Here is a 14,246-nt window from a genome sequence, read left to right as displayed (position 1 = left end):
AACAAAAACTTTAATTAACTAACATCTTGATGTACTAATAACTTCGTAATCTATGGTTCAAATTCCATATCCCACCAACTTATATAATCCTAACAACTAAAGACTTCATTTGCTAAGTATTTCATTTTTTTGTTTTGTTTTGTTTTTTCTTTTGAATTAAGACTATCTCATCTCCATGATTTACAACGATTTGCATCTTTCTTAAATACATTGATTGAATTTTTTACCAAATTTTAAAAATAAATGCTGCTTTATTAAAGCTATTTTTATAGTTTTTAAAATTTAGCTTAAATGGTAAAATATTGACAACAAAAGAATAAAATGACTCAATTTTGAAAACAAGAAGAAAATAAAATGATTACCAAAGCTCCTTACCAAATTTATATTCAAACCAAACTATTTTCTAAAAACTACATGGTTTAATTATGAAAATGTGAAAGGAAAATAAAATTTGTCCATATCCAAAATATAGAAAGAAAAAGAGAGGTAAAAAAAGTGTATATATTTAAAAACTAATTACGTATTGACTTCACCGACCTCAGCTTTATCCATCAACGCTTTCATAGTCCATTCCGTGTTCGGTCCTACGAGAAAACTAATGCTTTTAGGGTAATAACTAAAAAAGTCAATGTTCTTGCCTCTTCGATTGGTTTCGATTCATTCTGCTTTACTCCCATTCCTCATAAATACTAATCACCGCTTCATCCCTAATCTCCTCTATCTCTCGTAAGAAGAACTTCTACTTCGATCAAGATCTTAAAATAAGGTAACGTTCCATGGGGTTTATGTTGTTGAATTTAATCCATGCAATGTTCTATCTCATCAACGAGTTTCGATTTTGACATTTGAATCCGGGTTGTTAATCTTCGGTTTATGGAATTAATTTGTGTTTAGGATCTAATTATTAGTGGCGTTCTTTTTTTTTTTTTCTCTTCTTAATTGCTTAGTTATGAAGGAATCTGTCTCTTCTTTATTTATATGGATTCTAGTATAGTTCTTGCAAATTGTCATTTCGTATTGGTGAAATGATAACACCTTCTGTCCTGTTTTGAGGCATGAATTGTGGAGAATTTCTATTATCTTAGTTTCGTTCATTGTATTTCCTTTCGAATTGAAAATAAAATTGTATGTGGCAGAAAGAAATTCGAAACTGATGTAAGATGGGAGGGATAGAAACGGTAGTTAGTTCGTCTTTGTATTGCTGATAGTTTACTTTGGCATTCCGTTGTGATTTTTGATCTTTGAAAAATAAGCAAACTTTCTATTGATTTCATATAATGATTTGCATCTTTAAGTTAAAAGAGTTGGATTTAGACTTAATTTTCAAAAATTGAAGACGAAAATTTAAGTGGTCGCTGAATGGGGCTTTCATGATTCTTTTGGATTAAGGAAAGACACGGTTAGACAATTTTTGACTACTTATAATTTTGAGTGCAACAGGAAGTCAGGTCGAATATTCTTCCTCTACATGCTTGTTTATAATTACAGATCAATAATTTTTTAAGCTACTTCATTTTCTCATTTTCTCCCTTCTTCATGCAGTTTGTTTTGTGTTGCTATTTTCAGTTGGTGATTTTCTCTGCTTTCTAATTGTTTAGGTGTGTATTTTCTATTGAAAATTAAAGGGGATTTGGGAAGGGGATTTCAAATTTGAAATTCTAGTGAAATTCATCAAGATGGCTGATGGATCAGTTAGTACCCCAATTATTGGAAAAGAAGAGAAGACAAAGGTTGAACTTGATTGGGAAGTTGTTAAGGTGGATAAAGAGGTTGAGAAAGAAAAGCTTGAGGTCAAGATGAAGGAGGTAAAACATGAAGATGACAAGAAAGAGAAGACAGCAGCCAAGCTTCAAAGAAAAAGCTCATCAGTACAAAAAGAGAAGGCAAAAGATATCGAGAATAAAAAGGAAATATCGTTGAAGTCTGATGATGAAAAAGATAAGAAGGTCAAGGTTAAGGAAGACGATGATTCAAAATTGGAAGGGAAGAACAAAAAAGAAACGAAAAAAGAAGAGAAGCACAAGAACAAAGATGAAGCCAAAGATGAGAAGGAATCCAAAATGAAGCACAAAGACGAGGATGGAGCAGAAAAGGAAACAGAAGTGAACAAGAAGAAGGAAAAGGAAGATGAGAAGAAAGAGAAAAAAGATGAAAAGAAACCTAAGAAGAAAGATGAGAAATCTGGGGAGGATGATGGAGTGAAAGAAAAGAAAGGAAAGAAAAAAGAAGCCGATGAAGATGAAAATTTTGAAAAAAAGGAAAAGAAACAGGAAAAAGGTAAGAAAGATAAGGAGAAGGGTAAAGGTTCTGATGCAGTGGAAGATAAGAAAGTGAAGAAGGAAGTTGAGAAGGAAGAAGAAAAAGAAGATGGTAGTAAAGAAGAGAAGAAGAAGAAGAAAGATGAGAAGGAAAATAAGAAGAAGGACAAAGGAGAAGAAGAAGATGATGGTAAAGAAGAGAAGAAGAAGAAGAAAGGAGAGAACAAAAAGGAGAAAAAGGAGAAAGGAGGAGAAGAAGATGGTGGCAAAGAAGAGAAGAAGAAGAAGACAGAAGAGAAGGAGAAGAAGAAAAAGGAGAGAGGAGAAGAAGAAGATGATAGTAAAGAAGAGAAGAAGAAGAAAACAGGAGAGAAGGACAAGAAGAAGAAGGAAAAAGAAGAAGGAGATAGAAGTAAAGAAGAGGAGAAGAAGAAGAAAGTAGAGAAGGAAAAGGAAAAAAAGGACAAAGGAGTAGTGAAGGGCAAGGATGAGGGGAATGATGAAGTGAAGGAAAACAAAGGGGAGAAGAAGAAGGGCAAGGATGAAGAAGATACTGAAAAAGAAGAAAAGAAAGCAAAGAAAGAAAAGAAGGACGAGAAGAAAAAAGACAAAGGCGAGAAGGAGAAAGAAGAGAAGAAAAAAGATAAGAAAATAGTAGAAGATGAAGAAAAGAAGGACGAGAAGAAAAAAGACAAAGGCGAGAAAGAGAAAGAAGAGAAGAAAAAAGATAAAAAAATTGTAGAAGGCGAAGAAAAGGAGGGCAAACATAAGAAACAAGACAAGGACGAAGTAGAAGACAAGAAGGGAAGAAAGGAGAAGAAGAAAGAGAAGGGAAATGATACGAAGACGGAGGCCTCAGTTAACACCAGTAGGGAAATTGACATAGAAGAATCCAAGAAGACTGATACCTCAGTTACAAACACCAGTAGGGAAATTGAAATACAAGAATCTGAGAAGGGACCTAAAGGAGAAGACGAGAAGAAAAACAACAAAGATAAGGAAGAAAAGAAGAAGAAAGTTGAAGAGAGAAACAAAACTAGAGAGCTAGGAAAATTGAAACAGAAACTAGAGAAGTTAGATGTTAAAATAAATGCCTTGCTCCTGAAAAAAGTAGACATTATGAGGCAAATAAAAGAAGCTGAAGATGGAAATTGCGACACCGCTGCGAAAGCAGTGGAAGTGGCATAGATCTCATAGGTTGGTGGCTGTGTTTTTCTCATCCTCAGCTCTATGAAACAAAACTTGGAGATGTATTCTTATTCAGGTTTTCCCTATCCTCACCATTTCAATGAGTGAATATGTACATGTATTGTGATAAATATGTAGAATTACACTTTTTTCTTTTCTTTTCTTTTCTTTTCTTTTTTTCTGTAAAATTTCATTTTATGTTCTGTGCTGGTAAGAAAACTCAGCTGATGTTTGATTAAGAAGCTGGGCGGTTACGATTGGTGCTTTCTAACAAGTAAACAGTGTTTTTAAATTCTCAAAACTGCTTTTAATCATTTGTCAGTTCAAGTCTATAAGTTTGTGGACACCTCGAATACATCAATACTGAAGGTAAAGGATTCAAAACCCTTTTGGTAAAAATCAGTGATGGATAAAGGTTTTTGTTTGATTTCGAGCAAGAATATTCATCTTGCAGTCTATTGCAGTCTCAGTTAAGGCTTTCGAGCAGTTTTTGTTTTTTTGTTTAAGAAACTTTGAACTATTTTATGGTGCTTTTTGTAGAGATGTCACATTTTTTTCCCCAAAAATATAAAATTTGGTATAGTATGATATCGATTGTTATTTTCATATGTGTTTTATCATTTAAATATTTGATAAATTAAAAAAATGCTATGCTATTCTGGATTCTTATAAAAAGTTTTTGGTTGATTTGATTGGGGGATGGTGAGAGGGGTCTTCAATGTACAATTTTTATGTGCAATTTTATGTGACTTGAATATTTGATCACAGAATTTTAAAGTAACCATTCGATTTGCAAACAGACTTAAACAACATATTAAAAAAGCGAACTTCTTCTTTTTTTTAATAAACTGAGCAAATGCTCGACTAGTTAAGATGTAACACTTTAATTTAAACTGAATGATTATAGACCATGTTAAAACTTTTAACTATTAGGCATGCATAAGTGAATAAAGGATCAATTCGTTTACAAATACAAGTTAAAAACAAAGATCAAAGATAAGGAAGAAATCAAATGCATAGACGAATTACAAGATCCAAGTTAAAGATAATACAAAAGAGAGAAAATACAAAGAAAAGGCTCAATTTGGGGTAGAAGATCTCTCTAGACTCTAGAAGTGGAAGACAATATTTACATGGCGATAGCTAGCATCACAACGTTGTAAAAAAAAACACCCCAATTAACACTTCCTCAGCTATTGCAATGTTGTAGGGGCAGCGTTTACTTCCTTGAACATTACCAAGAATTGTAACTTGTAACTTTGTTTGGTAGGGACGTCGGTAAAATTGTCATTTTATATCATTGGAAACTTCGTTAATTTGCTCAACTAAACTTGACTACTCCATTTAGCTCCAAAAAGCATATGAAACATCTCAACCGACATCTATTAGAAAAATGGTGTAAGGTTCATTAATGGATAGAGTGCTAGGGTAGAGCATTATGTTCGTATGATTCAAGAGGACAAGCATTGATTTCTTTTGAAATAACCTCTTCTATGATTATTATCTTAATTGTAGTTTCTAGGAAATAATTTTGGAGGTGTTAGCATTATATTACAAGTGTTGAATAACCAAAATACCATATCATAATTCCTTTGTTTAGAAATAACATGTTGGTACTGTTTAAATCGTCTCAATGCATAACGATAGAGATTTTCCATATATCTTATTCTTTATTTGAAATTTAAGACATATTTAGAGGGAAAATGTCTGCACATAGTTTCTTTATAACAAAAGAAGGGATTCAAGGCTCGAGAACGCAGACATCACAATGGAGATAGTGTATTGATAGAGATCGTCAAAGAGTTTCCTTTTCCTCCTAATTTTTCTCTTTAGTTGTCTTTACGTACTTTATCTAGGATAGTCCATGGTTTTGAGTGGTATGAATTCAACTTAATTTGGGCATTGATGTGTTTGTTTGACATTTTTATATGTTGTAATTTAGAGAGTAATTTATACACTGCAACAACCTGGTTCATTATTTTTGTGCTTATTGCTTTTAGTCTATTTGCCAAAGATGAATGAATATTGCTTGATGTAAGTTTAGCTTGGGAAGGTAAAATTTAGATTATTGGAAATTGAAAGCAATGTCTACTGATAAAACTTGCAAGAATGTTTACGGACAGAATCAATTGAGTTTGGGAGAAAAAAAACATTAAATTAGTAGTACTTTAGAATTTTTTTTTTTTTTTTAGCTTATAATTGTTGCATGCTAGAAAATATAAACAGAATATATAGCAGTTGTTTAATTAATTTAATCAATTTTGTGTCACAGTTTAAGAAACCATGGTTTAAATTTTCTCATTCTCTTAAAATATTGTCGCAAATGTATTGAAATTAAGCCGACCTTGATAAATGAAAATAGCTTAGTCATTTGAAAGTATGAACTATGGAAGTTCTATAAACAATCCTTGCGAAATTTACTTGTTTTCTTATAAAACCTAAGGACACATAAGAGAACATAAGAGAAGAATATTATTGTTATTTTGAAATTCACTTTTTTAATAAACTTTATTTTGCATTCATTGATTTGATTTTTTTTTTTCTTTCTTGCTTATAAACGAGGGAAATTAACTTTTTATATAGTACTCGAAAGACACTTCTTAAAAGACACAAAATAAATGAATTACTGATAAGATGTTGAACAGCAAGTAGAAAATGAGACTCAACAAGCTCACCCCAACTCAAATGAAGCACATGCTGGAAATTCATGAAAGAATTTTCAAAGTCAAACCAATCAAGAGGTAATCATTATGGCTCAAGGCTCAACGACAAAAGCTAGAGCTAAAAGATTTCAAGATGAATTAAATGCTTATTTGCAAGCTAGATTTTCGGTCTTTAATAAAAAGTTGGAACTTCAAGAGTCACTTAGACTCCCAACGGTCATATAACTAATCTAGAAATTAAGATTCATTCATATCTTTAATGGATTTTTAGATTCATTCACAACTTTAATATGTACTTATTTATTGATATGTACTTTTATTTATTAGGGTAGTTGAAAGTACATCAAATCGAATGTTGTGTCCTTTATATAACATTTTAAAATAGTATAAATATGGTTGTAGTTTCCACCTTTTGAACCCAACTTGAATTTGTATGAAATTTTATCATAGAGTGTTAGAATGCATGTTTAGAACTTTCAATCTAGTTTGATTAATTATATCGTAGAAAGTTCGAAATCTTGAAGTTAGAAACAAGTCCTATTTTCTTCTTGATCTTTGATCAATCTTTCTATGCCAAAATCTGCTTAGCTTTCTTGGGGTTGTCTAACTATTTGCTTAATCGAGATTATTCTGATTATTGTTGTGGGGGTACTTCACCTAGAATAAGGAGAATTCTCAAATGTGATTGAGATAGTTTCGTTTATCAAGTACATATAGACATATCATTCATGTACTTGAACAATTACATATATCTACAAATTAACGTATCTTGAAATTAAAAATGTATCTAGGAATGTGTTATCTATCATGTATCTAACTTATTAACGGTTAGAATAATTCACTTCCAATATAAAATAACTAAAGGTGGTAGCTTAGAATTATTCACTAAATTAATGTTTTTATTAGAGTAAATCTATCGACTTTAATTAGGAAAAAACTTGGGTTCAATCATTCTATGTGTGCACCCCCATAAAAAACTGTCATGTGACCATTTGTTTTTTAACATAAACAATATACCATAAGTCCAACTAATTAGACTGTACTCATCTCAATTATGTTACTTTCACAATATATTTCACAAGTACTTTTTGACTGGGATGAGAAGGTTACAATGGATATAATATGGTATACATTCAATAATATAATGTATATCAGGATATTATACATTATAATTTAATGTTTATTGACATGAAAAATGTGATAAAATGTTTATGTTAAGTATATTTGCAATAATGTTACGTATATGATTTTGCAATGCAAAGTTTGAACAAGAAAACTAAGGAAAATAATGTATACATCATTGGTAGAAATGGAATATTAAGGAAATTAATGGATAATTTAAAAATACAATTGTAATGTTTTGTCTAAATTTTTTTCATATATATGTAATAATATTGTGTATATAACATATAATAAATATTATAATTGGATATATATTAAAATGGAAAGAATATCATGTGGTTGAAAAATTGAAAATTGGTGCATTGTATATTTTCAATAATATAAAATATATAACAACAGATAACTAAGGAAAATAATGTAAACATAATTCTAGACATATGAATTTTGTCCAAAATTTAGGACACACTTATAATTGAAATTAAAATTTTAACAATATTACAATTTAAAAAATTAAATTATAAGTACAAAAAATAATAAATCACAATTAATCTAGTTCAATAAGGAAAACTTGCATCTCTTTCGGTTATGACTAACACGTCCACAACGGCTATATTTATCGCGTCTCTTGAACTCCATTTTTTAAGGAATTCTAATATTCTTCGGTCGACTAACTGCACGTTTTACATTAGGTGGAAGGATAACAATTGACATAATATCATCAGGTATTTGCCATTGTCGATGATCGCCTAAGGGATTTATTACGCCTCTATATATTGAACTCAAAGCGTTGTTCAAGTAAAGAGATGAGTTATATGACTTAATTGATAAATGTTTCATGGTGAAAACAGCACATCCATGCATACAATGTATTTCTAATCTATCCAACATCCTGTAACTACAAACCTTCGTAGGTAAGTAAATCACATATTGTAAGGTTCCATTTATGATTTAATATTTATGATAATTAAGGGATGTTGAAACATTGCAAATATATAAAAGAATTATATAATGTATATATGAAATATGGTGATGTATGTGAAGAATATGTAAGTATATATAAATTGAGCATACCTTCATTGATCGATTACGTTCAATCTAACCTTAATATACCTTCAATAGTTTTGGTAAAATCTGTTACTTGATAATCAGCTTCATTTCTTCATTCAAAAAACTCTCTTTGCAACATCATCCGCAAAACCTTAAGCATTAAACATATCGGTAACTCCCTAGCCTTCAGCATGACAGAATTCAAACTCTCAGATATATTAGTGGTCATGACATTATATATTCTACGTGGTGAGTACGCACGAGATCACTTAGCAAAACCAATGGATTCAAGCTCCTCACGTATACTAGGGACAGAAGATTCCAACAAACGCATTTCGTGTTTGAAGTCTACAATATTAAAAGCCTTCCCACATGCATGAAATACGGTATCGACTATTATCTTATACTTCAACTTCAGGTTCCTAAGTAAATGAACAAGGCACATGCAATGTCCAACGTTGGGAAAAACTACCTCCATTGCTTTACATATACTTTTATGTCTATCAGATACTATGACAACCTCATTCCGGTCATCTATAATTCTCTACAGTTGGTTGCAAAACCAGGTCTATGAAGAATCATTCTCAGAATCTACAACATAAAAGGCTGGTGGAAAAATCTTATCATTGGCATCAGGTGTTAGCAGATAAAAGAGTACCACTGTACTTATTTTTCAGACTTGTTTCATCAATAGAAATGACTGGACGACAATGTTACCAACAAAAAGTGGAAGCAGATAATACCATGAAGAAGTAAAGAAATCTACCATCGACATCAACTTTGTATTAAACAACAGAACCTATAAACATAAAAAAAGGTAAACATATGACGAAAGAAATGTTAAGAAAATAATGACGAAAAATTAGTGAAATATATGAATAAGTATATTGCCAATATACCTGGGTTGTTGAGTTCCAAATGTATGCAAATTGGAGTATCATCTTATAGGAGTCCTCCGGAGATCCGCGAATCTCATTCAACACAGCCTCACGAGCAAGCAATGCTTTTTGGTAAGATATCCTTAAACCATGTTCAGCACGAATGTAATGAACTATATCTTTAGGAGTTGACAATTCAAAACCAGCTAAAGATATTTTGTTCTTAATTAGATCCTTGATAACAGTAAAGGTGACCTGTCTATGATCTGTTAATGGAACATATATTGAACATGTATGTTGAGAATCAAACCTAGTAAGAACTCATAATGTCCTATCCCCATGAATACAACCAGAAGCACGCAAGGACCATTTGTAATCTTCAATTACGCTTTGCAAAATCATAACTTCTTTGTTTGATTTCACAGTAATGTATTGAAAAGTGTCTTTATGTACGCACTGTTTGAACAAAGATTTGGTTGAAAACATGTCTTGGACTTTCAGTGCAAATTTAGAATCTACCTTAGACATATCTATGTTTTCAAAAAACCAACCCCCATCATCATGGATTTGAGTTTGAAAAGAACTCAACGACGATGAACCCAAACAAATAGATAAAGGGTCAACATAATGAACAATAAGAACATACTCAACATTCGATGTTATTATATAATAAACTCATTTAACATCGTTATCATTCGTTATATCTAAATCCTTCTTAACACATTCTATAGGACCTAGGCAAAGGTATATATCAATATTGTTCATATCAATAATACTGCCTAACTTGGATCTAAGGCTAGTGTACAATTCTTTATAGCACATATGTTCATCAACTATAATTTTGAACACACTAAAACTAACGTAATTGTTCGATTCATCGAAAAAACCATTGAAATAGACAATTATGGTCATCCTGACAAAAGATATTAGAAATATATGTCACTATTACTAGATGTCCAAATATATGTATTATGATAAATAAGAAGGGGTATATATCTAATAAAGACCATAACACGCGCATCATATTCATCAATAAATGTATGACAATTTATGCATATTATTGTAAATATGAAGAGGTATATATTTACAAAATCAGAGAAGACAAATAACTACTGTATCTCAACTTATATACATTACTGTATATATGAAGGGGTACATATAAACTAATTTTGGCAATTGATATTCCTTGGGGACTGTATGTAAACATATATGCAGTGATATATGTCTAAAATAAATATTCGGGAATATAACGTTAAACGTTCTAGGAATACTATTATTTAATGGAGTACAAAAATATAACAAATTGAGGGAGAGAACTAACCGGATGTATGTGAAGGCGGATGGAATTGAAGTAATTCAATTGATTTCCGATGATTAAGCTCTGAACACAATGATGGAAAAAGACTTTCCAAATGTAGAACGTTGGAAAATTGATTTTCGGTGGATGATGTAATGGATGTGATTTCCGGCGAAGGAAAGAAATTCAATTGATTTACGGCAAACTAGCAAAAGAATGAACTGGATGGAATTGGTTAAGAAATCAAATTATTTTTCAACGGAGGATCAAACATAATTGGTGGAGAAATTGATATACAGGAACCGGTGAAAATTGATAATGCGAATAAGGCGGCGGACGACGTATGATGAATAATTAAGAAATATATTTTTGAATTTAGAAATATATTTTTGAAAATAAAATTCATATTAAAATATATATTATTTGATTATAATTTAAAATCAATGGTAACGTTTTTTCATTAATATAAAGATTTCATATTAATTAAAAACATAATTAAGAAAAATTATATTTTACACAATAATGATAAAAATAATGTGAATAAGGAAATAATTAATTCTTAATTTCGAATTTGCTATATAATTAATGTTAATCATAAGGATAAATCATCCCAAAAATATGTGAATTCCTAATTAAGTAAAAAAAAAAGATATTTGGGAAATTTATTAGTCAAAATAGGTCTCTTGTCTAAGTCTTAAAAAAAACCGTGGAAATAGCAAATTTATGGATAGAAAAAAGAAAAATAGCAAACTATTAAATTATTTTGATTTATGACAAAACTAATTGTCAGAATAATTTTTTCATTTTTTTCTGCCTGAAATTATCCCTCCACGAATGACAATTGTCCATATGAATTTCATAGTAATAGAAACTCATGTCCTACCGCGACAGAATTTGTAACTTGCTATCTCCTCCAGGTCTGGGGTCGGAACTCGATCTTAATACGGTGGTGGGCATCTCAAACCCAGCCTAAAGGTTCGAGGAAAGAGAGAGTTGGAAGATGTGGTGGTTCTGGTTGACTGCGGAGCTACCCATAATGGAATTAGACACCGTGTGGTGGAGAAGGTTCAAGTTTCACGGAAGAACTACGGTCTCATCATGGGAAGTGGAAGGGCCCGGCAAAGGGATTTCTAAGAACTACGTGGTCACCTTGGAAGGTCATAAAAGAGGACAGATTACCTCTTCCGTTGGGGGGAGTTGATTTGATCCTTGGAATGCAGTGGCGGAGAACCTTGAGTGTGACAGAGGTGGATTGGAAGAACTTCACCCTGACGATTGGTGCGGGAAAAGAACGATATTCAGAGGGACCCAAGGAGAAGAGAGGTTTCGCTAAAATCCTTGCAGAAAAAAAAAGTGGAAGAAGAATCAGTGAATGAACTCGTCCTTCTGAGACCTCTCCCCTTGCTCTTCTACCATCTCTAACACTGCTGTAATCGTCCGTAATTCCAGTCCTCACTATACAGTGTACTTGTTGAGATCAAAAAATCAAACAAAATATCACATATCATGAATACAGTGTATTTGTAAATACACTCACTTATGATAATTATTAACTAAATCAAAAATATTATTATATTGTTTCAACAATCCCTAAATATATGCAATTTGTTTCAACATCCCTTAATTATCAAGATAAAAGTCAAGAAATTAACGAAAAATAACTTCAAAGATTCAATAAAAAATAACTTCAAAGATTCAATTTTTTATTTTTCGAATTATAGATTCAAAATTGAATCCCTCCCTAAAATCATGTCAAAGATAATGCAATATCCATTAATTTCATCATTTTTTATTTTTTAAATTATTTACCAAAAAAACATACATAAGTAATTTTAGATTCAAAATTGACCTTTTGTATTTTTTAAATTATTTAAGGAAAAATATACATTAATTAATTAATTTTAGATTTAAAATTGAATCTCTTCCTAAAATCATGCCAAAGATAACGAAATATCCATAAATTTCACAAATTTTTATTTTTTAACTTATTTATGAAAAAAACATACATAAGTTATTTTAGATTCAAAATTGACATTTTTTATTTTTTAAATTATTTACGAAAAAAATATACATAAATCAATTAATTTTAGATTCAAATTTGAATCCCTATAATGCAATATCCATTAATTTCATCATTTTCTATTTTTAAAATTATTCCTAAAATAATGGATATCTTCTTATCACCTGACCGCTACATCAAACTACAACCCGAGAGTTACAGAAGTGCATAGTAGAGTAAAAAGAAAAACAGATAATCATTATTGAATTTATGGAGTATATAACAATCATAGGTCACGGAAGATATGGTTCCCATCATAATTTTACTCCATACAAATTATATGGAGTAAAATAGAAATATGACGTTTGAATTTGTAAAATACAAGTTGTACATCTTAATTTTATTAAGATTATTGCTTTGAATCTTTAAAATTATGCCAACAATAGTATTTGTTATACGAAGTGGTTTTAACTCAGTTTGAATCTCTAAAATTATGTCAAATATAATGTTTGAGTCCCTATATTTAGTTTGTATCTTATATGAAACAATAATGTAATATAATCTCTCATATGTCACGGATGACCATTGTCCATATACAAATACATTGTGTTTGTTAAGAAAAAATCAAACAAAATATCACATATCAGGAATACAGTATATTTGTAAACAATAATTCTTAAATAAATCAAAAAATATTATATTGTTTCAACATTCCCTAATTATTAGGATAAAAAATACAGGGTATTAATTTTAGATTCTTAAATTGAATTCCTAAAATTATGCCAAAAGTAGACAATCCATTAATTTCACCATTTTTTATTTTTCAAATTATTTACGAAAAAATATATAGATTCAAAATTGAATTCCTAAAATTATGCCGAAGATAATGGATAATCTATTAATTTCACCATTTTTATTTTTTTAATTATTTACGAAAAAAAAACACACATAATACATCAAGTTTAGATTTTTAATTTGAATTCCTAATGTCAAAATTTTGAGGTAAAAATTTTCAACATTATTATCATAAGTTATTAAGATTTTATTTAGTTGGGTGTTAAAGTTATTTAAGTTTGGAAAAGAAAATAAAATAATAAAAAAAGATGATATAAATTTTATAATATTATAAAATAATATAATATAATATGAATTATATTATTATTATTATTATACTTTTTTTAAACCCTAAATTCTCATCGTATTCTTTATCTCAGTCGCAGTCCCTCTCATCTTCCACACTGTCGCTTTCCGTCAGCCATCGTCGCATCTTCACGAACCTAGCTACCGCTGTCACACGCCGTTCGAGCCGATCTCCTAGTTACTCGAGCCGCTCGCGTCGTCTGCTCCCTACTGAGCCGTCTAAGCTGCTTTCTTTGTTACTCGAGTCATGTAGGCTATTCTCTTCCAAAGTGAAGAACGAGATGCTGAGGATTTCAATTACTTCCAAACTTCAAATAATAAATAGGATGTGAAATGATGGGTGCATAGTTTGCGTTAATTATAGGATATTTGTGGATTATGTTATAAATGTATTTAGAAATCACATCTATCAATTAGGTGGGAACATTTAAAATATTGTTCTCCTATTTATTATTTATAAATTTTCTATTTTGCTATTTCGTCCATTTAAAAATAAAATTGTTATTTATGGAGACTAAACCTGTTGACAGCCCAAGAAAAATACGAATTCCATATAATTTCCGTGGGCCTAAGCCCAAAAAGAGAAGCATTTGGCCCATTAAGCCAATGATCGAACTGCTCATGGGAACAAAATGGGAATTTATTGTTTTCTTT

General features: G+C 30.5%; 1 protein-coding gene across 2 annotated transcripts; it reads left to right on the top strand.

Annotated features, from left to right (window-relative positions):
- Positions 1–534: 534 nt before the first annotated feature.
- LOC103502986 (uncharacterized) lies at positions 535–3,604 on the top strand. Of its 2 annotated transcripts, none has more exons than XM_051083795.1 (2): positions 535–766; positions 1,599–3,604. In XM_051083795.1, exon 2 carries the CDS (start codon positions 1,677–1,679, stop codon positions 3,444–3,446), a length of 1,770 nt encoding a protein of 589 aa, XP_050939752.1. In that variant the 5' UTR covers positions 535–766; positions 1,599–1,676; the 3' UTR covers positions 3,447–3,604. The 2 variants fall into 2 exon arrangements, with proteins under 2 accessions (XP_050939752.1, XP_050939753.1); XM_051083796.1 differs by having other exon boundaries at positions 570–766; positions 1,543–3,604.
- Positions 3,605–14,246: the final 10,642 nt, after the last annotated feature.

Source organism: Cucumis melo, chromosome 4 (genome assembly GCF_025177605.1).
Source record: "Cucumis melo cultivar AY chromosome 4, USDA_Cmelo_AY_1.0, whole genome shotgun sequence".
Taxonomy (NCBI): Eukaryota; Viridiplantae; Streptophyta; class Magnoliopsida; order Cucurbitales; family Cucurbitaceae; genus Cucumis; species Cucumis melo.
This window is presented reverse-complemented; position numbering and strand designations above follow the sequence as displayed.